The 27,821-nt window shown below is 36.3% G+C and overlaps 1 protein-coding gene across 5 annotated transcripts in view; it reads left to right on the top strand.

The window, feature by feature from the left end:
* The window catches only part of gbf1 (golgi brefeldin A resistant guanine nucleotide exchange factor 1), a 98,709-nt gene that overhangs the window by 44,715 nt on the left and 26,173 nt on the right, over positions 1–27,821 (top strand). For 3 of the 5 annotated variants that reach the window (XM_088915229.1, XM_088915230.1, XM_088915228.1), the window contains exons 4-15: positions 5,307–5,438; positions 13,548–13,666; positions 15,494–15,602; positions 16,258–16,318; positions 18,449–18,503; positions 19,868–19,942; positions 24,531–24,693; positions 25,106–25,347; positions 25,819–25,987; positions 26,655–26,866; positions 27,343–27,441; positions 27,591–27,785. In XM_088915229.1, the coding sequence (XP_088771355.1) occupies positions 5,307–5,438; positions 13,548–13,666; positions 15,494–15,602; positions 16,258–16,318; positions 18,449–18,503; positions 19,868–19,942; positions 24,531–24,693; positions 25,106–25,347; positions 25,819–25,987; positions 26,655–26,866; positions 27,343–27,441; positions 27,591–27,785 (1,631 nt within the window). The remainder of the gene's footprint in view (positions 1–5,306; positions 5,439–13,547; positions 13,667–15,493; positions 15,603–16,257; positions 16,319–18,448; positions 18,504–19,867; positions 19,943–24,530; positions 24,694–25,105; positions 25,348–25,818; positions 25,988–26,654; positions 26,867–27,342; positions 27,442–27,590; positions 27,786–27,821) is intronic. The other 2 variants (XM_088915232.1, XM_088915231.1) reach the window with 1 other exon arrangement.

Genomic DNA, 27,821 nt, shown 5'->3' with positions numbered 1-27,821 from the left:
TACAGTGTGAACTATTAAATGTGATGCTTGTACGACAATGTAAAAATGTTCAATGTAGGAATAAAAATAGAACATTTCCTCGATTGACTGTATGAATGTGAATTCCAAGTGGCTGTGTCTCAAGTCTAAAACATTCTTTAAGTTACTGAAGTGCAGTGTTGGCTTCAGAAATACCAGTAAAATACAAATTGCAAAAAACAATTTTGTTCCTATTGGTGTTATTAAAGTAAAGCAAAGAGTGTTTAAAGTACCAAAAGGAGTGGCCAAGTTGACATGTAATGTAATTTTTTTCAATAAAGGCAGTCACAGAAGTAGATATGTGCTTCTTTAAAAACTGGGTAAAAAATAACCTTGCTGCTAGATGACTGGCACAATTTCAAAATAATTTTGTATTTTAACTAAAAACAAGCTGGAGGCTATCGGATGTCAGAAGTTAATACTCGGCTGTCACATGTGCACTTTAGAAATTGGAAGAGGCCTGGCTGTGCTTTTGAAGTTGTAGGTTGGTTTTTGTTTTAAAGTAGCTGTTCAGAGGTTTAATCCGAGTGTATTGCTGTGGTAAGCACTCCTTCCACAGAAAGTTAAAAATGGTTCGTGACTCCCATAACTTGTTCATTGTTGTTTTACCTGGTTTGTATTTTTCCTTTTTCTTCTGCTGCTTTGAAAAGACTCATTAACCCAGGTTCAGTGGATGGCCTGAGGGCTGCCGATCAAAAGAGAAACCAGGGCCGTGCTTATTATTAAATTTTAAGATCAAGACATTATAATACTTAAATAGCCAAGTTCTTTTTTTCTATAGTTTTCTATAGCTGTGTTCCCAGCAGTTACTATGTTAAGGCAGTACAATGGGTCTGTTGGTTGTGCTTTCTGTTAGGTGAGTTGTTTGTGATAGTTATATACTTCATCTTCAATACAGAATCTACTTGTAAAGATTTTTTTCGGTCATATTGCTCTTTATCCCAAATTTTGAAAAAGCAACTGTTACTTAATGGTGAGAAAAACTCTGTGTTGATCGTGATGTTCATTTTATTTCCACATCTAGAGGAGTTTGTTAAGGCTGTGAGTACAGTTGACATTTACCACAGATGATTAAAAAAAAGATGATCCCTTTTTATTTTCTTAAATATGAGTAACTTCAACACTAGGAGTCACCTTCAATGCAGTAAGGTTACATTTGAGTTAACCTGTCACCCAATTTCCTTTTCCACTTAGTGATGTCGGAATCATGTGTCTGCAGCAGTCTTCCAGAACAGAAGTTCTTACATTATGCAGCATCACTGGTGAAACAGGGGTTTCCATGTTTTTCATTCATTTAGAAAAAAAAACTCGGGGCACAGTCCAGTTTATGTTCATTATGATATTTCACCACTAGTCTCAATGAATACAACAGTTTTGTGCAATTAATGCATCCAGGAGATATTTTGTTGAGGTATTTTGTTGTGTGAAAAACGCATGCTAGTTTAGAATTGTTTAAACATCTGGAATGGACACTGGAACCATAGGTCCCCTATTTACATGCATTCTTGGAGGCTAAATTTGTGATTTTACGCTCTTGATTTATGCAGTTTATTATGAATGAGGCTAATGTATTCCACTTTTATGATGGTCTTTATCAGGTTGAAGAATAGCTTGTAAAATATTTTTTGGTTTTGTGTGAAACAAGCAGTTATCAATATAATGCCTGTAATAAGAACTCCAGATTTAATCACAAAGTTCATTGTTGTGGTTGTATTTTGCATTTCTAATTGTTGTTGCATACACATAGACCATTTTAGGTTTTGAATAGACCTTTTGAGAATAACCACTACACCAATCATGGTAATGGTATTAACAATAACAATATACCATGTAGTGTTCCACACTGAACAGCATTGTATGTGTTCCAGTTCTGTGAGTAATCATATTGACTTCCTAGATACTACACATCTTTTTTCGAGTAGGATTAATATGTAATCTTAATGCTTTAAGGACATAGTATGGTAATGTTTGTAGAATGAGGATTATCTGTGTCAGTATATCTAACAAAATGTTATTGCTTTTTACAGTCATTAACCAGTAATATTATAGCATCAACAAAAGAATTAGTTTATACCATAAATTTAAGTTATGTCCTGAGACTGAAGCCTTCTGTATACTTGATTTATTATTCTGCTGGTTCACAGTGAAGTACTTTCACCCTTTACAATTAAATATGCAGTGCTGACTGCTGTGTTTGAGGTGTGTGTTAGAAGAGGTTGTGATATGCCTCTTTAACGATTGGTTTGAAAATGTTCGTTATCCTTTTTGCACTCCCCATGTAGGATAAAAAATATGTACTTGGGAGTTTACACACATGAAAAACACATGGCTTTGGTTATGCTGATCACATTGCAACAGCGCCAAGGCACATTGAAATAGAGAGAGAATGCACCCTTGCAACGTTGCTGTCAAGAACATTGCAGTTTGAAGTCTCTTGAGCATTTGAGGTCCAGCTACCATTACTAGACTCCATTAACACTACCAGCTGACTGAAAGCACTTGTGAATGGCCTGGTAAACTGCATGACCACATAACAGGATTGAGAAATTTGGAGAGCTCTTTGGAGAGATTGCTTTTGAACAGCAGCAGATGCCTACGTAATCGGGCATCATTAAAGACCCAGTTGTCAGGTGCCAAAACAATAGTAGCATCATGTGTAATACCTATGGAGCCCTCCAACTGCAGCGCTTTCTTTAAAAGTGGTAAAAACACCCTGGAAACCATGAAGGTGCTGTTTTCTAGGAGGTCCTGGTTCAGTTTCTCATTGGATGGTGTTATTGCACATGTGGATACAGAGGAAAAATGAAAGGATTTATGTGTTTTTTTGGTAGCAGAGGCAAATTTGGTGTAAGGGTGATTAATGCTTGCTTAAGCTCATATTGTGTTTTCGATGGTAAGTGGTATATGGGTTATAAATACTTCTTTTTTAAGTTGTTGATGGTAACCTCAGTGCATAGCAGATCTGTGCTCCATCCTATGTTACAGGAGAACTATAATAATATCACCCCCTAGTCTTTCAACATGTGATTGGCTGTACCCAAATGTTAAGGGTTCCTAAAGATTTCCTATGTCAGTCGGAAACCATGTGTACTTGCTTGCTTGTGGATCAGTGGATTTTAACTTAATCATGAGGCTGTAGGTCAGCGTGGACAAATGAGTACATCAACCAAAACTAATGTTGCTGAACTGCAGTTTCCTGCACTTCCTATGGTCTGTATGCTGTCTCTGCATGTCTCTGCCAGCTTGTGACATGCAGTGCACATGCTTGAGTTTAAGATAATGTGTATTATCCCTTACTCTGAGGTACTGTCTCTTACCTAAATCATCCATGGACCCTTACCTCACATGACCTTTGAACTTTCTTGTCTGAATCTCGTTTAGAATTAATTAAAAGATTTCATAGTCAAAGCTTTAAGAATAAACCTAACTTTGTACAGTCCAATTTTTTAAAGTGCTGCATGTCTAATTTTTCAAACGTTTTTGTGAAACAAAAGAATTGCCTGTGCCTGACTGAAAGCAGGGTTTTACTTATTGTCGGTTGTTACCCTAAAAATAGCTCCTGACCCTTTTGGTTTTAAAATCACCCTGCTGCAAAGTAAGTTGAAGTTATTTCATTAATGCTACATCCTATATAGTTTTTTAACAAGGCTTTTTAAATTCAAGTCGTAATAAGATACCACGACTGCCAAGGTGAATGAGAAGCTGTCTTTCAAATTTGGTGCTCTGGTTTCCAGCCTGCCATGATGTTTTAGAAAAGGTTACAATCTCTGCGAGCTAATTCCCTCTCTGATCTGCCCAGAGGCACTGTGTCTGTTTACACAGCAGTTATGTAGTGAAAGCATATTAAAAACCTCTCCCACAGCAGTGTTTACTACATTATTTGCAAGTTTGCATATGACTTAAGTCGAGGGCTTACTCTTACTATTGGTTTAAATGAGTAGACCACCAACCTGTATTGGTAATGATAAGGAAAGATTTAAATTATTAAACTATTTGCTGAATACATTGAAAGCAAATAGAACTCTATTTAACAGGCAGAAGAACATCATTTGTAAAACCTAATTTTGCTGCATGTAGCTACATCATAAGAATAAACTAAATATATCCTTGCTTGCATCTTGAAATGTTATAATAGCAATACATACACTGTTTTCTTTTTGTAAAACCAATATTCTTTATATAGGTTCAGGATTATACATTTATATTACCTGGTTTTTAAAGTGTGGTGTCAAACCTTTAAAATTTGTCAAGTGACTTATTGTAGTCCAGTAACCTTGGGTGTTTTTGGAAGTTGTGCAGATAGTCATTTGAATACCAGATTGTTATGAAGTAAAATAGCATTTCACTGTCAATTTAAACTTTTTTGTCTCAGTTGTGGAGCTATTTACCTAATGCATTTCGTACCATAATTATTGTATTCTTCTTTTAATGAATTTCTTTTTTTTTAAAAGCCACTCTAAATGTATTAAAAAGACTAAATGTTCAGACTATGTGCCTATTACAACAGACTGGTCTCCATATGGAAGATTTCTTGTAAAAATGGCAGGTAACATATAGAGAAACTTGATTTAAATTTTATTCAATGCAAACATAATACTGTAAGTACCTAGCATCCAACACACAGCATCCCTACAATATATAACACACAAAGCACACTTGGTGCTCTTTCAGTGACGGCCTTTGTTTTCTCACCATTGTTTAGAATTGTTTGTGGCATTAGTGTGAGAGATGAGGTGACTGCCAAGTGTTCACTTGTTTCATTTCTGGTAATATCAAGTTTGGTTTTCATTGGAACAGTTTGCCTTGCTTTCTTAAGATCCTCAGCTTTCAGTTTTAACAGCAATACGTTTCATAGATGTTCGGAGTGAAAGGTTTGCATGATGATCTCTGTAAGAGAGAATCTGCTGGTTTAAATCCTTTAAAATTACATCTTCATCGACTGTGAATGAACTGTGATGTGACAACACTCAAATGGCTGAGTGTTATCTGGGACAGGGCGAATGGAGTCCTTCCTGGTCAGGCCTTTGGACCAAAGTGAAAGCCTTGGTGTCGGTTTCAATGACAGCACTGTGAGAAGAAGCATATAGACATCATGTATGTTAAAAGCTATAGTTACAGATATGATTTTTTAATGTAAATAGTGTGGAAGTTGTATTGGCGAGTGAGGATAAGTAGCAATTAAAAAAAAAAACTTTTAAAAATCTCAGCCATATATATATATAAATCAATATAAATATCCAGCAACTGGAAGTCTTAGAGAGGGTTAATGATTATTTGTTTCATTACAGAGCTGTCTGACATAGAGCCCAATGTATTTCTACGGCCTTTCCTGGAGGTGGTGCGATCAGAAGACACTACAGGACCCATCACTGGACTGGCACTGACATCGGTCAACAAGTTCCTGTCGTACGGCCTCATAGGTAAAGAAGTAGACTAGGCAGAAATTGATCATTAGCAGCTTTGTTTAAATTCTTTCTATTGCTCCTCAAAACAGGGTATTCAAGACAAGGTGGTAAGTATGTTGTTAAAAGATGTTCATATTCTGAATTTCAGATACTTGTTGTCTTTTCCACGTTCTATATTTTTGGGTTTTGAGTAGCTGATGATGTGTTTTTCATATTTTGGCTCACAGCAATAAATCCTGTCACTGGCGACAGGCTAGAATGAAGAGGTGTACGTAGACACCTGCCCACTGCTGAACCATTTTAACACAGTGCAGGCAACGTACCCCCACACTGGAGGGTCAGCGCTGATTGGAGGAGAGGTGCGTCCCTCACTGATAGCTCTGCAAACCTGCAAGCACCCAGGTGGCTGCAGAGGTTTCTGTATTTGCAGGGAGCTGGGCAAGGCCTGGTCAAGTAATCCCACACTGCCCTTTGTGACATTTAGTTAATTGTTCACCACTGCTTGCTGACTCCTGGTCACAGTCAGCGAGTGACATGACCCAAGCTGAGGTCCGCTGTGCCTGGATCACAGAGCTCAGCCTGTGTACTCTATGGGCAAGCTGAGCCACTCAGATTTGCTTCGTCTTAGGACCTTTAACGAAACCCATCGTGAAAGATGAAATAAATAATACAGAGTTGTAAACTCACAAGTATATCTGAATTATTATAGGTAGTATAGGCTGGGTAATAGTTTCCTTCTGGTTTCACTCCTGAAATTTCAATATTAATTAGTATGAATGTCTGAAGCTGTCAGAAGATATTCAAATTAAACCACTGTAAGCAAATCCTATTCCAACAAACGTCAGTCTGAATAGTAAATACAAAAGAACGGCAGAAATTTACCTTATAGTACTTCCAATATAGAATACATCATATCATGTCAATGCTGGTGCTACTGTTAAAAATAAACCTATCTAAGTCATAGCATTTATTGTGCTTTATGTTAAATCACAACAAATGCATATTATGTAGTATGTTAATTTTTAACTTTGAGAAATGTTACATCTTTAGAAATTAAATTTTACCAAATGTTGAAAACTATAGAGCTTTCTGTCTGAATAGCACCTTCCTAATCCCAGAAATTCACCACACCATATAAAGAAGGTTTAAAAGGAATGTCACCATAGAAACAAGTTCAACAACCCCCTGTAAAATACTGTCTCTGCAAAAAAAAATTATATCGCCAATTTCTCAAAGTATGAAAAGATGTTACATGTGGAATTAAGCTCACTACAGAATCTAGTGTATGTATGTTTTACAGTAAACTTGTGCTGTACACGACAATACACTTTATATTGAATATAAGCAAATGCCACACTTTTCTGAGGTTAAATAAATGGCTTTAATTTTTTGGATGTGCTATACAAGGTAAATAGAGCACAAGAACAGCAGTGTGAGTAGGACTCTTTCTCCCACACGTTACTGCACTTCATGCAGGTCTGCCTGCTGCAATGTAAGCAGTATCGTGATAAAAATGTCATATTGTTAACATGGATTAGCTGTTTTTCAAATTAACATCTAGTAAGTATTTTACTTTTTATTTTAATATGCATGCAGTTATTTTTAGCTTTTTGTATGAGAATAAATGACAGTTTCTTTTCACTAACACACAGCAAGTGGTTATATGAATGATTAGAAATGATGCAGGAGAAGAAACAGGTGTAATGATTTCTATGGCTCCTATAATGTACACTTGTAATGTAAACTTGAAAGTTTAGGTTATGGTAATGGAGTAGTCCACAGTAAGTAGAGTTAAGAAAGTTGTAAGGATTTTGTTGGAATTGAATTTTCTTGGTACGGAATGTAAACTTTTTTTGACTACTTGAATCTAGAAAGGACAGATTAAAATTACACATGTATCAACAAGATGTTAATTAAAAGCATGTTTAAACAGTATAAGCCAAGCACTCACTTTTTTTTAGCTTTTAAGAAGACGGCCCTGCATTTTATTTTTAACATTTGGTTCACAATTAAATATTTGCAGTAACTACAATTGTTATTGTTAGACATTAGGCTAATGCTTAGAGACAGTGTATTTATTGGATATAAAGTATCCCACTTCCAGTGCCTGACACACAGTTTTGTTGTACCTGTCAGTGCCATTATCTGTTAATGTAAAATGTATTAATAGTTCAGATATTTTAAGGAAGCAAAATATTCAGTCCCATTAATAAAGTGACATTTTGTAATAGATCCAGATTTTTTCTAACGTAATACTCTTGAAAGTGTTGTACTCAGGAACTGTTGAAAGTGGAACTGTCTTCTATTGAGTCATGTTATGAAGAACATTCTAGCAAGTGGACATAACCCTGCATTGATTATACGCAAATATTTTATTCACAGGCAGTGTTGCTGACTGCAGAACAATTTAGTTCATTCTTATGGAAAGTTAAGCAAGCTTTGATCTTTTATGTCCCAGATGCCCATTGGAAAAGGTACCTGATATAATTTCAGGCACCTAAAGTGCCCAAAAGATTTCTGATGGATCTTCTATGACATCCCACACTGTAAGAAACAGTCTGCATGGTATTGATGTGCAAATGGTCTGTTTTCAGTGCCCTCATTGGTGTTTCATGGTGACTGTACTGTCTCCATTACACTTCTCTCATATTGGAATGCAGACCTGTTTATTAATCAGGTTTGATCTGTTATTCATCAGGTATTATCTATTGCTATGTTAACCAGGACTGACAGTTGGGATTGAATTAAGATAGTGTGAAAGGGAAGACAACATCTTATTAGTTACAAATCAAAAAGGATGTCCTTTCGTAGGGGATATCCAGATCAAGCAGAATGTGATGAATTTTGAAATTTTATCAAAGACTGACTTTCATCAGTAATGGTAAGGGGAACTGGCCTTATTTTCTTTTTGATGTTAAATAAGAGTACTGGAGTAGTAAACTCAGCTGCTGTCAAATACTGCCATCTGCTGACGAACACTTCCTGTAAATTAATCATTAAACAAGTTTACAGCTCACTTGCACTGCAGTAAAGTGGTTTATGTGCATAAGAACTATAACAGTTAAAATCAGCATTCAGTAAATGTAAGATAGATTCACCTGGATGTAATAAGAAAGACATTTCTTGTAAGAAATTAATGTTGAGCGCCTTGAGTCCCCATAATGTATAGCATGTCATTCTTTTATACACTAAATGTCAATTTTGAGGTCGCTTTTGAAATCTGTTATTATAACAGCATGTCAGGGAAAAGGTCTGTCCTTTTCTGTGGTGTGGAGGGCAATTTGGACATATCCTATCGTTTGTATCCCTTCACCAAGCAACAGCATTGGAGGTTGAGAGTGATATGCTCTCCATTCAACTTGAACAGCTGAGCTGCAAAGCATTCTTCTCTTCATCAGCCAGCTCTGTTACTGTCTGCAAAGCTACATCTATACTGTAAGTACCTGTATTTGGTGATGGAATCGGATCTTTGTGGCTGGGTACACTGGGTAATGGATTTTCCTGTAAGCACTTGCCAATTCTATGATAAGCACGCCTGCTCATGTGTTGTAGCTCTCAGCAATCACATGGCAAAAGTGAGCAGTTTTCCCTTACTCTGCGTCATGGGTTCAGTTTTATAGTGCCAGCTTAATAGTTTTCTGATGTTACTTTTTGTCTTCCAGGTAGTGGGCATTTATGGTGATTGAAAGGATATTTTTTCCCCACCTACAATTTGAAAAGCAGTAAAATATTGTACAGTTTGAATTTCTACATGTGCATGGTAGAATTGATCAAAATATGAAATAGAGCAAAACGTCTGCATGCTGTGAAACTTCTGCAAAACTGACATTAATTAACTGCTTACATAATCCACTTAACTAACTTGTTACTACTTAACAGCTAAGCAAACTATGTGAATTGGCAACAGTTCTTCTGCTTAGTCAGTTCAATTAAAAGAATAATCAATCTCCTCAAACAGTACTGGGGACCCTTGTCCTGGAGAGACAGGATGTCTAAATGCTTGGAACAATTTTGTTTTGACCACTTAAGCAGCTGATTTGCAGCTATGTAGTTTTCAAATAATTTGAAATGAAAATACCAGCACCTGTACCTCTTTAAGTGCTATAGTTGGATATTCCTGTCCTTGAGCAAATGTAAGAATTAGACATTAACAGACACCACTGTATTTTGAGTGTTGTCCACCATTTGTATTTGTACAAGAGTTTTCATTAGGCTTTTCATTGTTTTAGGGGTGTAACCAAATTTTCCATCGGCCCTTACCAATCATGGCCTCCTAATAATCCCCATTTATGAATTGGCTTCATTACTCTGCTCTCCTCCCCACTGATAGCTGATGTGTGGTGAGCATTCTGGCGCACTATGGCTGCCGTCGCATCATCCAGGTGGGGTGGGGGGGGAGTCCCCATTACCTTTAAAGCACTTTGAGTGGAGTGTCCAGAAAAGCGCTATATAAGTATAAGCAATTATTATTATTAATTATTGTTTTTCATTGTTTTCATTGTTTTTCAATGTGTGTAGTTTTTTGGGGCTTATTGTTTTGCTGTTTTTTGTCATTGATGTTATTATTGCACAGTCACTGGATAATCAAGAAGGCTATCAAGAGGTACAAGGATTACTCATTGAGTTCTTTTAAATCTGAGGGAAAAATTGGACTTCTATTTGAACTTTCAGATAACAAAAGAAAGCATTAAAGAGCAAGGTCATGTGTCTGAGCATGTCTGAATTTAGCAAGAGAATGTTTTGAATAGATATTTTTTTCTTCTAATGGTTAGAATTGCTTCAATATTTGGACCTTACAATAAAAGCAAGAAAAAGGTTGATAAAGGGTATACCTTTTCTCACAGTGACTTTGACAGGATGTGCTCAGCAGACAGTTGAGTATTGTGTACAAAATACATGCTAGCAAAAACCTTTGAGCTCTTTATTGATATTAATCCTGCAATTTACTTGTCAGGTGTATGATGGGTCTTATTGTGTCTACTAAAAAAAGTTAATCTTTCTCACTTCACTTTCATGCAGTGGGTGAATACCTAGAAGATGTTAATTTTAGGGCATGTTATGATTGAATGGGTTTTTGAAAATCTTCCAGGCATAAAATACAATTGAGTTTTCTTTAGTGTAAATGTCCCACTTTTACAATTAAAGCTTAGAGCTAAATGGATCGGTTCCAATCTATATATGTAATTAAATCCTATTTAGAAAATTGATTACACCAGTGAGTAGTTAGGCTACAGAGGTGACGTACAGAGATGAGCTCTGCTATTAGTAGCTTGGGGCTGAATTTTGGAGACACCTGCTGACCTGACTCTTGTGTTGTTCAATTATTAAGGTGTGTGAGCGAGTCTCTTGTTCAGTTTTCACTGTAGAGTTCAAACGAAGAAAGTGTGTTAAAGAACAAATTCTAAAAGATTTTTTTATTGGTCTTGATGTGGTCAGATATTCTTGATTAGTCTCAATATATAGTGTGAAATCAGCTAATCATCTCTTTTGAAAACTCAGAACCAGTTTTGTTCAGTAATTCTCTGGTCATTTTCAGGTTACAGAGGTGTGATCATACTGTCAGCGAATATTCCCTTAATCCATTTCCAAAAATATTTTATTCAAATTAAATTGGAATGGGGGCTAAACCGTTAACACTTACCACAGTCAAAGATCGTGTTGGTGCTCAAGATGTAAAAAGGGGAGGACATGGCCAGTCAGGCTGGGGGATGTGGTCCCCCAATAAGCTGCTGATGATCCAGGTTTGAGGGGAGGGGGTGCTCGACTCCTATGAAATCACTGCTGCAGTACAGGGATGAGGTTTTTAAGGGGAAATGGTATCTCCTCTCTCCATAGACAGGACTGCTCTTAGTAACAAGGGCAATGCTTATTTGGAATTTTTAACAATGGGAGTGTTGCGTTTATCTCATTTCAGTTCTGCTCAATGCTTGATACAAATCTGTTGATAAAACACCAAAGAATTTCTTCAAACGCATAATAGGATGTTTGACAAATAATACATGAAAGGAAAATGAAAAAAATGTTCTGTACTTTTAGAACAATTAAAAATATATTATTATTATTGATTCATTGTGAAAGACTACTTTACTTTGAACCTTTTTCGGACACTGTAGTTGAAACAATGGTGTCAGTAAATGGACAAAACACAATGAGGAAGATGTCTTGAGAAGGTTTCAGTTATAAAGAGGATTACTTGACACAGCTGTTAATATCCTGCTTTAGGCTTAAATGGAAGCAGTGTTGCCTGGGGTGCTGTGTTGTGTGTTCCTTTATTTGAAGTAAAGCCCGGTCTTTACTTCTGGTATTTGGTTTTTGCTTTCTTTTTTCAGTTAGATTTTTGTATGTAATGTGCATGACCCTTAACGTGCTGGGGGGTCTGCTAAAGATTCCCAGTTAATTGCGCAATGGCAAATTCCACCAAATCTTCTGCCTGAAGTCTGCTGACAAAGTGATTTCCTCCACAGATGTCACTCTGACAGGCATCAAAACTTTTACTCTAAAACAAGACCAGTTTATTGAAGAAATTAAAAAAGCGATATATACTGAATAATGTTTTTGTGTGTGGCAGTTTCAGCTTAAAATAAGTTTCCAATTTTTTGTAAATGAATTTCAGGTAAAAGAAATCAGTGTAATGGTTATGTTTCTAAACGTTAGTAGTTTCAGTTGGGGTGGTATTTTCTTTCTAAAATGTCTCCTAAAGTAATCTGGTCAGCATGTTTAAAAGGCACAATAAAACTTGCTTAAGATCCAAATAATGGATATTTTGAACAGCAGATAGTTTAAGGTTTTTTCTCCATGTTCTACATTAAGACAGCTGTTATGCACCTGATCTTAGAGCCTTTATCCCAAAAAGGGATTAGTGTTTTATGTCACTTTGATATACTACTGGACACACAATTTCTCTATTTTCAGTGGAGACAAGCAGCTTTCAAAATTTTCCAGGTTTGTCTCTTTCCTAAGCACTGGAAGTTCTGATCTGTGGTCAGTCATTTGACATGAAATGATTAGCATATATTTTTGAAGCCTGATCATCCTCACTTCTTGTGAACAACATACAGAATTGATGTTTAATCCCAAAGACGTTTTAGTCAATCAGGCTACTTGAATAACCATCACAGCCTAAACAGCAAACAGCAGCTATTTGAACGTTTCACTCTGCAACTTTCCCTGGGTCCTCTTTCCTTGCGTTCCAAGCTTCTTAGTTAATGAAATGGTTCTTAAGTAACGTGGAAGAAAAACAAGCTGACTCCATTCTGGTATCTGCCCAGGCTCAGATTTCAAAACACGGGCCTAGTTGCCTAGGCAGCCAATTTGCCAGACTTCCTACAAAAGGGCACATTTTGTGATTAGTTTTCATGCAGGGAGGCTTTGAAGGATCATTGCAATTTGATAATAGGAATAAATGTAGACTATAGGTCACAATTTTGGAAGCAGTATCCAACATCCGATTTACTGAGAGTTAAGGCTCTTAACTCTGTATTTAACATCTTTGAAAACACCTTTTATAAAATGGTTGAGGTTCTATTTTGTGTGTTTACAGTGAACTAGATTTTTGTATCTTTGTACAGATAATATAGGTTTGTCCTTCATTCAGTTCATTTCATTCAGTTATTATACTGCTTTAACACATAATTCAACTGTGATGCTAAACCTGTTGTTGGTATTAATTTTTCTTGTTTGTTCTGTAATTGGAGAAATAGTTATATTACATTTATAACTGACTGTTAAAAACTAGATATTGAAATGTTTTAGCTTGTTGGTCAACATTTTAATGTGGTAGTCTCTCAGGGTCTTAGTATTTTTTAATGTATTTCCCTCTTTTTAAAAAAGTAATTGAAAACATCTTATAGCCCATAAGTGGAAGCATTGTTTGGTTGTTTCCAGTAAGGGGAAATTGGACAATTTTAGTTTGCCTACTTGATGTACTTAAAAGCCAAAGTACATATCAGTAAACATAATAAAAATCATATGCAAGAGGAAAGGTTTATGAGGAGCAGGGAAAGATATCTGATTGTGTTTGGGTTTGTTTCCTGTCAGTTTCTGATGTTCAGGTTTACACAGAACAAAAGGGATATACCATGGAGTGTGGACATTCTTGTAAGCCATGTTTTTGTCTTTCTGCAGACTCGAGTCATGAGGGGGCAGCTGAAGGAATTGAGAACATGGCTGATGCTGTGACACATGCTCGGTTTGTGGGGACTGACCCTGCCAGTGATGAAGTGGTTCTTATGAAAATCTTACAGGTACTGGGCTTTTCCAGATCTGCTACTGAGTTGGCAATTCAGTTTTGTGCTAGCTCATTTCAGGCCTGTGCCATGTCCTTTAGTTTAATTTGTAATAATTTCAGGTGCTGTCTTTTCTTATTCACATCCAAAGGCCAGTGGAGTATAGAATTAAAGAAAAACTATTTTTCCACACATAATGATGCTTATCTATGACTTAATGAGCTTAAATTGTGAGAATAGATGTAGAATTGGATTTCTGATGAAAGCATTTAGGCTAGATTTAATTTATATAGCCTTTATCATAATTTCACTGCTGTTAGGTGAAGTCCAGTAGCTTAATTTATTCTACATGTGTACAAACACTGCAACATTTATCCACTTTAGGAATTAAAACATAAGAAAGATTACACGAGAGGTCATTTGGTTGCTAATTGATCCAAGGACATCATCCAGCCTTGAAAGCAGCCGAAAATAATTTAGCTTCAATGGCTGGTTGGCCTGCTTCATACCCCCTCCTCTCTTAATGTACAGGAAGTGTCAGTGTGAAAGTTCCTTCTTAGATTTTAATTCACCTCTACAAAGTTTCTACTTTTGACCTCTAGTTTGTGTTTCACAGTTGATACTAGATGACTACTTGGTTAACTTTGTCAATGCCTTTTAGGATTATGAATACTTTGATCAGTGCTTTCATAGTTTTCTTTGTTCAAGACTAAAATGCTTAGCTCTTTTAGCCCTTAAACAAAACTACATTATAGAAGATAATCCAACCTACTGTAGGTCTGCCAGTTGGGCCCTCCCAGTAAATACACCTGATACACCTGGGATGTTGGGTATTTTTTTCTCATGGCTAATGTTTTAAGTTTCCAGGTTTATGTATCTATTTTGTTTGGCATTATGAGACCACAATGCAAATAAACTTGTTACAGTACTGTTAATACTCATGACATAGATAACTAGTTTCCCAAGGCAACGATATTGTTTAAGCTGGTTAAAAAAGATACAGTAGCATATTAATCAAATATGCTTTCCTTTTCAAATATAGTTTTCTTTGTTTTTTTCATTCATTTTTACTATCATAGTTTACAGTTTTGAATGAATAATTTGAGTTTTTAGAACTGCACCTTTAAAGCTACAATGAAATGTTTCCAAAAGGAATTTATATATAGCCTCAAAAAAGAAAACATGCATTAATAATAACAGCAAATTTAGGAATACCTTTTATTTCTTTTTTTTTCTTGTTGAAAGAGTTGAAGCATGATGTCACAAATTCTCTGAATTGCACATGTCAGTGTAGACTCAGATTATTCATTGGAATGTGCTGCAGTGTGCCAACAGCTGTTGTGTACCGCTTCAGATGTCGCAGGAACACTGTTGTCTGAGAGACGTTACTATGCCAGTCACAGCGTCAGTGTGGTAGGGCATGTTCAGCACCTCCACATGTAGCAGTGCCCAGACCAGGGTCGGCTCCATTATCGCCTTCATATGACAGCTGTAACAGCAAGAGCATTGCTTAGCAACCCAAGAATCCATCCGCAAACGGTTATGAGCAGGTTACATAAACATGGCCTTCGTGACTTGTGTTTGCCATGCCTCTCCATTGCGGGATGGGGATCGCGGTGTAGAATATGTAGGCCTGGATGGTTGAAGTGTGTACATGTGTTTTAGGGATGTTTCCTTCACCATGGATTTAGTTTTTTTTAATTAAACATCTTGTAACTCGCCTGGAAATCTATTCCATGCCCATGTTTTTTTGGGCTGTGCATAATAATGATATTTGTATGTTGAGGAGTTTTGTATCGTTAAATTGTAAATTTCAGTTCCTAACTTTTATTTTCAATGTGACAGGTACTAAGGACACTGTTGCTCACCCCTGTTGGAGCCCACCTCACCAATGAATCTGTCTGTGAGATCATGCAGTCCTGTTTCCGTATCTGCTTTGAAATGAGACTTAGTGGTAAGCTTCCTTCACACCTACGTCAACTTCAAGATTTTTGGTTTGTTCAAAAACCAGAAAAACACAACAATTAAATGTTATTTTGATATGTTAGCTATAAATTCCATATCGAAATGTTATAAATTCTGATTTAATAAACATGTAATTCACCTGTACTAGCAACAAGTTTGAATGCCCTGAAGTTATAATTTCATTCTCCTATTACACTTTGAATTTTGAAAGACTAAAGTCTGCAGTGGAATGTGACAGAACTGCTTTTATTTAAATGATTGTTCGTGATGCTGGTTAAAGAATCCCTTTGTTTAAAAATCCTGTCAGTGTTGTTTGTGCAAAATAGAAATGTCTGTAGCCGTCTGAAAAAACACAAAAGGAGAGTAAATGAGTGGCTTGCATTGCCTGTATTGATATTCTCTTGACGTTTGCACTTTTTCCCCATTCCATGGCTCCTTATTGGCAGCGATTGCTCTCAAGTACCCCTCTCTTGCTTCAGTTCAGGGGGGTTGCTGCTACTGCCACCTTTAATTTTGAGAGGTTTAATAAATTCTGCTTAATCCTTGGTAAACATAACTCAGAGGGAGGTCCACCAGCAAGACCCTCTCTTGATAATATCATGTGGTTTAATGGCACCTGTGTTATTTGTTTTTCTTCTCCTCAGAGTTATTGAGGAAATCTGCCGAGCACACTCTGGTAGACATGGTACAGCTGCTGTTTTCAAGGTATGACATGATCGCATTAACCTGTTTTCAGAGTGTAAACTAGAGGCTTAGTTGAAAGGGAAATATTCTGCAACTCTAATAACAGGAAACTAGGTATTTTTAATTAGCTCCTAGAATGTTGTTTGCCAGGAATTCAATTAAGAGAATTGCAGTTGACTTCCTACGTAGTCATCACAGCGAAAAGAAAGTGTTAGTTCTAAAATCAGCTTTTAATCATTAGGTCACTGGTCAGGTCGGGGAAAGGAAATGTAAATTACACCAAACTGGTGTTTGCAGGGGCTTCTGTGAAAGGGGAGCCAAGCTGTTGAAAATGACAAATAGAATGTCATTGCTGCTGGCTAAAGTTGGGAACCTATCAGATTCACATTGAAAGATGAAACAGTAATAGTATATTCCTTTCTATTAACAATTAACTGCATTGCTTTCAAATCTTTTTGCTGAAACTTTCTTATAAGAGGGGCATTTGTCATCTTAAACAGTATGAGTGATGTATTGTTTGCAAACTTCATATTTTGATTATGGTTTAAATACAATTGCCTGGCCAACCAGGAGAACTTAGGTGTTGCTTTATAACTGGTTTGTTGTGCTCAGACTAATTCAGTAAAGAATGCGCTGGTACCATGTTTCTCAACCCTCGGTCCCATGCCTGGAGTACTGTTGACCAGTCCCTGCCGGGAAATTGCAAAGAGGGACAATTGAAATGAGTGAATTCAAGATTCTTTCTTCCATCGTTTTTTTTTAGCCTAAGGGCTCCTCAATGAGGAGGTCTCTGCTTCAAAAATGAGAAACACTGCCTAAGTAATTTAAAAACTGTTTTTCTTACAGACCAATGGATTTGTGTATATTAAACTTGCCGCAAAGTTTCTAGTGATTATTTGGACATACAGTATGTAGAAATTCCAGACCTCATATGTTTTGCTACACACAAGCCACCAAAAATTGTAAACAAATTATTTTTTATACCCAGGTTTATTACTTGTTGCATTTCTTATAGATTTATACTCACAATTCTGCTCAAGTTCTCTTTCCTGTCTATTAAGTTATGTTTTTCCATCAGTGTAATGTTTTGTGTTGTTGAAATGGTCAAATATTTTGATAAAAATACATTTTTGATTGATCTCAGTTGCAGAAATTGATTACTATAGTCCCTGCTAATATAGTTTCTTTTGCAAAATTATATGTGATATTCAAACTAATTTCAGCATTGTAAGGATTGTCTAGAAAATCACCAGATTGCTGTGTCTTTGTGCTGTTATACCCTTTTCAGAACAAAGAGAGACCCAACCAACTACAGTCACATACTCATTAAGGCTTTAACACGTTGTCATTGTTTGCTGGCTACTATCCCTCAGTGTAGCGCTATAATGAGTTTTAGCAGCTTTTGGCAGCAACAGGCTCAATATAATTAGTCCTGGATCTACTCAAGTAGTCAAAAGTAGGCTTAAATTGCCTGTGCAGGTATTAAGAATGTTAATCTGTTTAGCCTGCAGATCATCTAATAAACAAGCTTGCTTGACACCATGAGATTAATGTGGAGTTGCACATTAACCTGTTTCACCGAAACAAGATTTTACAGTAGTAAAGGAAAAAGTAATAGATTTATTCCATGCTGAAAAGAGAAGAAAGAAAACGCAACGTTTCGGCTGTGAAGCCTTCTTCGGGACTTCACACCCGAAGAAGGCTCCGCAGCCGAAACGTTGCGTTTTCTTTCTTCTCTTTTCAGCATGGAATAAACCTTTACTTGTTCCTTTGCAGCCTATGCATGCTCACGCGGCTACCCACCTGAACTACTTTTACTGTAGTATGTCATTTACAACTAAAGGTAGTAATTTGTTTACTACATTTAATTTGTTTATGAAAATCTAGAATTTTTATAAGAGGTAATCATTTCATTATTTATATTAATTTTTATTACAGTTGGTATTTAGTATATTGTTTTAATAGGACTGCTGTGTTGATCAGTACTTTTTTACTCCATTTGGGCAAGTCAATGCTGAAAGACACTTGAAGTGTAAAAAATGAAGATTGAGTTATGTACTGTATGTTATGGTAGATTTTTGTGATCTTGATTATTCACAAGTCAATTTGCAATTTATCCTAAATTCATCCTTCACTCTAATTTGTTTTCAGGTTGCCGCAGTTCAAAGAGGAAGCTAAGAGTTTTGTAGGAGCCAATATGAAGAAGGTAAGTTAAAGTAAAGTCTTTGTGTTGGTAGATCCTGGAATCCTTTTATCTCACCTAGGTCCATTTGCTTGCAGATCCCAGATTTGACCTTTTCTGACCTTTCTCATTCCATCTTGTGAGAATCATGCTTTGTGGGGATTGCTTTAGTTTGTGATAACTTTGTACTGCAGACTCACTGTTCTCTAACTGAGGTGTCAGCAATTAAAACAGTTACATTGATACATATAGCTAGTAAACTCAATAGTGCATTAGGAAAAAGTATAGGCTGTATGTAAAAGAAAGGACAGTGTTTGGCATGTATTAAACTATACTCAGTAATCAAAGAGACTTTGAAATGGGATCTACGTTGCCTACTTTTTAAAAGGAAAAACCTTCTCAGCATGGAATAAACCTTTACTTGTTCCTTTGCAGCTTACGCATGCTGTCGCAGCTACCTTTTTGTACTTTTTAAGAAAATGCATTACGCTGATATGATACTTTGAATTAACTAGTAGTAGTCTTTCAGAACTGTTTCTGCTGCCCTATATTGACTGAGCTCTGCATACACTATCTTTTCCCCATTGAGACAGTCATCTTTTTAATGTGCAGTTTCTGTGTAGATACAGTACCTTTATATATGTTCTGTTTAACTCCAACCTGCTTTCTTCACCTACCCCTTGTGGTAGACCCAGTGCTTCTGTGTGCCAGTTTATTTCACCCTTCTGAGACCACATCATTGCATAATAGATTGGGTGGTGTAAATGACAATTTTCTTTGGTTTCAGAGCTTTGGTTTCAGGGTATTTTTAAGTGTGCTTTAACCTTTAGAAACAATGAAAGAGGTTGTGTTAACCATGCAGTGTGTAAATGTTAAAGGAAATTCTGTAGAGATTTCTGAAGCCATTACATTTTGATTAAAAACACCATTTTACAGGGCACTATTGTCTTTCAGGGGTTATTCGTGTTTTATCAGAAATATGTTGGGGTCTATAATTTAGCTTGGGTCGATATTGAGATGACCTCAATGATTTCACCATTATTTGAACTAAATTGGCCCACCTGTTCATGAAAATGAAAAAAATAAACCTTGAGATGATAGCGATTGCCTTTCAGTAAATTGCAGATGACAATTTAAGGAAATCTTTAGTTTACCGAACATACAAATGTCAAGCAAAACACTTCTGTTGACCATTCAGTATACTAGGAAGGGTAAAACACATATAGTAAATAAAAATCCCTGGCTTGTGTGTCAGCTGATGGCAGCTTGTATCCCGTTTTCCTTTTCATGGTGCAAAATTTTGCTTTTGCAGTTGGCTTATTTTTCCGTTGTCTGCATTTTTGGGGTTTGTTTTGTTTTAAATCTGCACATTTGCCTGTTTTCCACAGATTCCTTCATGTATCCTCGACAAAAGGGATCTTATTTGTGCGGAGCAACCTAAAAACATCAATCAATTAGAGAGGGTATTACTGGTTTTAATGACTGAAAGTTCCTTAAGAAAATGGAGATGCAGTGTGCCCTCTTCCAGTGCATTTAAATAAACCATGTAGCATGGCTTTTAGGGAAAGTGCATGAAGCTGAGGTTGCATTTCAGTCTTCAGGTGCAATTTTGACATCTTTTCTACCTTTCTTCTCTGGATTTTTGTAGGCCGCTTTAAGCCTTGTTTTGTAGTAATTTATGAAACATTTGGAGTGGTAAGGTTTAAAAAATAGTGTAATCACACTGCATCATTTGTCTGCGGTGAGATTTATCTATATACTGAACATCAAAAGAAACTTAAAATTAGAACTGCAACAAATTCACAGTTTTTTGTAGTAGATTCAGTTCAATAAAATATCAAACTTGACACAGATATACTATTGGTACTGTACATACAATACTGATTAACATTTATCTTTAACAGAAGGTCAGCTGTAAAAGTCACAGGTGAACAGTGTGCGTGACCAATGTTGGAAGTAATGCAAGGTGTACATGCAGATGTTGTCTTGTGGGATTCATCCTACTTTTCCTGTAGAGCCATGATCAGCATGTTTCTTTTCACTGATCTCTAACCCTAGATGCAACACGTTGTCCGAGCTCATCCCACAAATGTTTAATGGGGCTCAAGTCTGGAGAGTAAGGCATCTGTGGCATAACTAATTTCTCCTTGTAACAAAGTTATTGTTGCACAAGCAGCAGAAAGAACATGCTTTGTCCAGCTAGAAAGTGTTCACCTCAGAATGTGTACAAAATAGGTAGCAAGTGATGGCCCAGGGCTTGATTGCTGTAGTGCTATATAGTTACTGACTGCTATCAAACTCTTCACATGGAGTTCTTAGTTATGAGAAACTCCTACCCAGCACCACATGTGGACCTCCCCATCACTTGATCTGTTGTAGACAGCAATTAATATATCATTCTGCATGTTTGCACTGCACTTCAGGATGGTCTACATAAATTCTTGATTTTTCACTGAAGTGGCCGAGTCCTGTCTCCAACATGCAGATGACATGGTGGCATCGATCTATAGATAAATGGGACCTTTTGGTTCATTTCTGTGTTTTCATGCTTGATTTTCGCCAGGATTGATATTAAAAAGGTTAAATCAGCTTATTGCCTACCCTATTGACACCATCTATGAAGGACTGGTTTTGTGCCCACGCAGCATGTTATACATTGAATGTATAACATTGTCAAGAATATAACGTTCAGTCGAGAATGATACTGAAAACATTTAATTAATATGCAAAATGAATATTTAAAAAATACCTGCATGCATACTGATAAGTTTCTTTTAATGCTCAGTTTCTCCTTTGTATATTCTTCAAATAGTTCAGTTTACTCACAGCTACAGATTAAGTTACTTTTAACTTAAATGGAGAGCTTCAGACCAAAGAGAGAAGGTATTTCTTTAAATGACACTATCATTCAATAAGATAATCCAGTTAATGTCTTTAAGTAGAAGACTTCAACAGGTAGTCATATTAAAAGTAGCTTGATACAAATGCATCCTAGGCATATTTTAGATACTAAGTTACTGATAGGAATTGTATCGATTAATTGTATTATAGCTACCTAAAAAAGTCATGACTTATCACTGGTTTCTTGGTGGTTTTGTATCTTGTGTTGATTGTGTAGTACCTAGCTGACACAGGATTTCAGTTTTGAATTACTTTTACTGGCAAAAAATTTCCACCATTTTAATTGCTTTCTGTGTTTTTTAGAGTTCATACTGGTTAAAGGTCCAAGTGACTTTCTCTCATTTGTGACTGTTATAATGATCTTTGTATGTGATAGGACAAAAATAATTTCAATATTAAACGATTATTAATGGTGGAAAACTTTGCAAGCCACACTGGATCTGAAAACAATGAATGAATCTGAGACATAAAAAATATATTTTTCAGGTAGCCATAATACCTCCAATGCTAATATTTCCCCCTAATATTTGTAAAGTAGAAATTGATACAAATTGCTAGAATAGTTTAGTGTCTGGATACAATATTTTTATGTCTTACATTAAATACAATATTTTTAATGTCTTCATTAGTCCTGGCAATTTATAATGGGTTTCTCAAAGAGGCATTTAGGACAGTCCTCGGTTGCATTACTTTTAAAATTTAAAATAAGCAGGCTAATTTGAAGGTAATCCTGTTAATTTAATGTATGTTTAACTCTCCCTTGTATAAATCACACCCAGCAGGAGTCTTATAAAATAAACAGCAGCAAGCTGAGGCTGTAATAAATCCTCTGTGAAAACTGCCCAGTGTCACAGCCGCAGAAATGAAAAGCACTCCCCTCCGCAGTAACCAGGCTTGCTCTTCACCTGAATGCCTTCTCTGTGTATTTGTGTGTGATACTATTGGGAGTTCACCTCTTTGTGTATGAACTTCTTTTGAAAAATGAACAAAATGCATGGTATTTTGTTTTGACCCTCCATCTGCTGTGCTGTGTTTCCATGCTTCATTGAGAGAACTCTCACTGTGCTAAAATAACGTGTAGTCACTAATCACTGGCACCTGCCATTTTTTCTTGAGGCTTACAATATCTTGTGGAAAAACAAACGTGTACAGGTAAGGAAAGTAACTGAAATATCAGATTTTTTCAAAATGAAACAAAAGATCAGACCCTAGGTCAGGAATAGTGTTAAATCAAAGAATGATTTATACATACATGTATGTATTCAATTTGTGTTACACCAAATCTCAGAATTTATTTGTAATTATGAGGTTAGGTAATTATATAATTGTAATGTATTTACAGTTTCATGGTTTGAGCTTCTCAGATTTTATAGACTGAAATGAAAGTTTCAAATTTCAGATTGCAAAAGGTAAAACAGTTAATAAAGAATGAAACAAAAAATAGATCACTGAGATACATCTAGCATAAAACACTTTAACCTAGCTATAAACATGAATACCATACCAAACTGAGAAAGACTGAACCAGAAGACTCATCTTTATGGGTCCTTGTGTAAAGCATTTTAATCCAATTGTAAATTGTGCTTGGAGCCATAGCAGTTCCTGAACATATTTTGAAGATGCCACTAAGTCTGTGAATAGCTGAGAATTAATTGCAGGTTATTAAAATTGTGCACTAGGTGAAATTAAGAATAATATCTTTTTGTATTTATGAGACATGTCATTAATTATTTATACATGTATTTATGTCGAATGTTAACCCATTGATAGTCTGACATTCTGCATGTTGGTGTTGAAACTGCATATTCAAACATGGGTAGGGGAATATTTCATTTTCGTTATATAGCCCCTGAAAACAAATCCTGCCTCAGTGGACACAAAACCCCAGCACTTCAATTTGAGATTGAAGGTTGTATGCCCTGTAGCAACAATGCCCAACTTAACAGTCCTGATGGGTTGGTAGAGCTTGTTAGCCTACTGGTAAATTAAATACACAGTGCTTTGTTACAGTAAGCTTCCTGCTGTTCATTTGAAGGCCTTTCCTTAGTTTAGGATAACAAAAAAGGGCAGTAACCACTGGTGTCACATTTTCACATGTGCTCAGCATGGCCATACTACAATTAAATCCCAGCTGTTAATCATTTGGGATTCTTAAAACCTAGGAACTTGTTTCATAGAATGATTGAGTTTAAGGATACAGTAAGTCTTTCAAAAATAAATAATTAACATTTAAATTAAGACTTGTACACAAATGTTAATATTGGTTTACATGTTCTGTGTTTTGAAGATTTTGTAATTTACAGCGACAGTGTCATTTTCATATAGTAGGAGATATGTCACTGACATCCTCAGGATTTCCTTGCACCTCTAATTATTTTACTAAATTGGACTAAATATTTCTAAAAGATGAAGTACTTTTAGGTTTTAATGAGTTTCAAATTGAAAAAGCTCCCTGCCCTCTGTTGATTTTCTGATCTACACCGTAAGTTTATCTAGGGATCTACACCCTAAGTTTATTTTTTTGTCTAGGAATGATTTTATCAGTAGCCCTTGCAATCCTTTAAAAAAGGAAAAAGTTGTCACGGAATAATATCCAATGAAACCTGTAACCTTCATTTTTTAACAAAGTATGTAAAGATATACTGTATGCAGTATAACAAATGAGAAATTTCTTATATGAGAAAAGTATCTTAAAATGTTGGATTTGGGCAGCAGATGATTACTGGTTCTTAATAAAAACTGTTTTTGATTTCTTCGTACAGGTTTATGCTATAACATTGTGGTATATCAAATTATATTTAGTGTAAGAGGACATTCCCCTATTTTCTTATTCTTAGTCTCATTTCTTCATGCACTTATTTAAAAACAAAAGGCCAATCTTTTGTGTGTATTTGAGAACTACTAAAAAGAAGAAATTGTACTCTTGGCAAAGGTAGAAAAAAGTTAGTTTGTAGACATATAGAAGGTCAAAGACTTGTACTAATTCAGAGTGTACTGACATTTGCAGTGCATTAAGTGCTTAATAATGAATTGTGCTTCCCAGCAGTCAATTAAATGTTGTGCACATGCATTTGCTTGTTTCTAAATGTTCTAAAGTTTTAGTACATTAACGAAGGACAGTAGTGTAAGAGGGTGTTGTTGTGCTTGTAGCTGAAGATGCGAGCAGGGGGAATGAGCGAGTCATCCAAGTGGAAGAAACAGAAGCGATCTCCACGACCCCCCCGCCATGCAGTTCGTGGCACCTCTGGCCTGTCTGAGCAGCAGCCTGCATCCAGCAATGGAGCCCCAGCAGCCCTCAGCAACAGCCTCTCAGGTTAGAGCCCAGTCTAGCACACAGCAGGGCATTTCTGCTGTTTATTTGTCTCGTGACTTGATCAGAAATGTTTCTGCTGCTTATAAACTTTGATCATTGATTAAATACTTCAAATGGAAAGTGTTAAATGGAGACCTATATGTATGGTTGATAGCCTTATGCACTTTGTTTTTAATTTTTCATATTATTTTTGTTCTTCTTTAACCTATTTAGGTGTTTTATTGTCTCTTTGAAAAGTGCTTTGTGACAGTACATGTATTAGTAATAATTTTGGGCATAACATGAATTTTTACTTCATTGTTGCAGTTTGAGGAAATGGCATTCCTCTCATCCCTTGCCGGATTTTTTATGGCCTCGTCCTGGTCCTACTGTTATTGTCTGCTATTTTGCCCTTTTGACTTTGTGATTTCAGGTGGGGTCCCATTTATTGAACAGTCCTCTGGAGGCACCTCCAGTCTCCCAGTGTCTGATAGTGTCGGTTCATCCATATCCAGTCCTACCACTGACAGTGGTCTGGAGACGTCCTCCAAAACCACTTCAAAGGAAGATCTCACTGACTTGGACCAAGGCAGCTCTACCGGCACCACCCCAGCAACAACTCCTTCTTTGGAGATGGGCAGTAGGAAAGCAGAACTGGACCAAGGGGACTCACTGGTACAAACGTTTTCATGCATTATAAATTTCTGAATCACCTTTCCTGGAAAGTGCGCAACTTGAAGCCTAAATAAGTCTTTAAACTTATTTTTATAGGCTAAATATCTAAATCTAAGACTTGGTCATACAGTAAGTTCTTTACTGTGAACTTTACAATTTTCCTGGGCTTTAATAAACTCTCTTTTTAGACAGTCTTAACAGCCGATCAAAAAGCAAATAACAATCAGAAAGCTTTCCTAATAGAGTCATTGTATTTGGTTAGTTTCGTATGAGTTACTACTCTAAGAGAGGAGAATTCACCAACAGTTACTGTATGAGCTATAAGCGATGTGACTGCAGCTTTATCAGTGGTAAAGAGAGTTTAACTCTTTCACTCTGTTGGCATAATGTATACCGTTATTTCAGTCCCACAATACATCCAGCCACTGGTCTGTTTCTAGCTGGGACTTGATTTTTCCTTTCTTTTCCCAGATGGAAGGAGTTCATGTGGAGCGAGCCCAGTCAACCTCAGTGGAGTCCATTCCTGAGGTCTTAGAGGATCGAGACTCAGTAGCAGAGCAGTCAGACTCTGCCTCTGTGCATGACATGGACTATGTAAATCCTCGAGGAGTGAGGTTTACCCAGTCCACTCAGAAAGAAGGTGAGGGAAAGCTGCTTCAAACATCATTGCATCTGTAAGACAGCTTTTCACATTTCTTTTTGTCTTAGTCTTTCACACTCTGTGATACCAGAATGGAAGGGAAGACATTGAAAAAGAACATTTCCTTTATAGGTTTACATTAGAATTGCTTTTTTAGGGTAAAATGGTCTCTTAAAAACTGATGTGGAAGTTCTTTGATCATTGCCAAAAGATTTTCTAGCTTGAGGTCAACATCCTGTATCCTTTATTGCACTGTGAAACATAGAAAGACACCTGGAGACTGGCATTGTCAGCATTTACATTACCGAGTTGTAGTGCTGCTGGGAGATTATTTAAAAAAAAATAAATTTTAAAGAATACTTAAAATGTTGAAAGATTTGACCTGTTTCAGTTTCCAAGAACATAGTTTAATATTTTGTTTTAGTTTTGTTATGTCTCACTTATTTAGAAATCTAATATGTCACAGACATGTTTTAAGTACATTTTTTGTCATATTGCTGGAATTTACTTTAATTTTTTTAATTTATTTTTTGATCACTATTGTACTGCATATTTCTTGTTTCCATACTTTATGCTGGAAGGCAGATATATTTCTGTTTAATAATACAGTACATTGACTTGTGCATCTCTCAAGATGTTCAGTACCTTGGCCCCTATCTTCATACAGGTGCAGCCCTGATCCCTTACGGACTCCCCTGTATTCGGGAGCTGTTCCGCTTCCTTATTTCCCTCACCAACCCCCATGACCGCCACAACTCCGATGTGATGATGCACATGGGTCTCCAGCTCTTGACAGTGGCCCTGGAGTCTGCGTATATCGCCAGCTACCAGTCCCTGCTTAGCCTTGTGAAGGATGAGCTCTGCCACCACCTCTTCCAAGTATGCCTGAGGAACTATGGGACATCTGCACTTCTTAAAACATGGCAGAACTGCACATTCTCATCAAGCCTTTTAGCATCAGCTTGGTAACACTAGAAAGAACATTTTTATTAAGACTTACAGTACACGCTTTAGGCAGTATAGCAAAGATGTATAGAAAGGTATTAATGGGTTGTTCTTTGAGACAGCATGATTAGAAAGTTGTTCACACATTGAAAAATGCTTTCATCTATTTGTAAAAATGTGGATATTTTAAATACTTTCTTTCTTCCATACCACATACTCTACATTTGAGCCTTTCCATAAGCATGTTTAAAGCTTATCGGAAGAATGTATACTGTCCGTGCTTTTCATGTAAATGGTGCTATATAAATCTCGAATGATTGTTATTGATTTCTTTCTGTCAGAAAAACACTATCTTCAATAAAAGGTGATTTGATCATGTTACAAATAAAAATAGCTATTTTTTTTTCCAGTTGCTCAGTATGGATCGAATGAACTTATATGCTGCTTCCATAAGAGTATGCTTCCTGCTTTTTGAAAGCATGAGAGGAAACTTAAAATTTCAGCTTGAAGTAAGTGCAAAATTGTAGAAATGGTCATTAAGAGATACATGCATGTAAAAGTTTATGAAAAAAATAACTTAATTTAATAACTTAAAATAATACATTGCTTTCGTTGGCTGTTATAACCATAATTAAAATCACTAACTGCTTTTTTTTAGATGTATTTAAAGAAGTTAATGGACATAATTACCTCAGAAAACCCTAAGATGCCATATGAAATGAAGGAGATGGCTCTAGAAGCGATTGTTCAGATCTGGAGAATTCCCAGCTTTGTAACAGAGCTGTACATCAATTACGACTGTGATTATTATTGCTCTAATCTATTTGAAGATCTTACCAAACTGCTTTCTAAGGTAGGTTTCTGCCTCCTGAGCACTGTGAACTCAGCT

Source organism: Atractosteus spatula, chromosome 5 (assembly GCF_055471065.1).
Source record: "Atractosteus spatula isolate fAtrSpa1 chromosome 5, fAtrSpa1.hap1, whole genome shotgun sequence".
Taxonomy (NCBI): Eukaryota; Metazoa; Chordata; class Actinopteri; order Semionotiformes; family Lepisosteidae; genus Atractosteus; species Atractosteus spatula.
The sequence above is the reverse complement of the archived record's forward strand: the minus strand, read 5'-3'. Positions and strand labels throughout refer to the sequence as shown.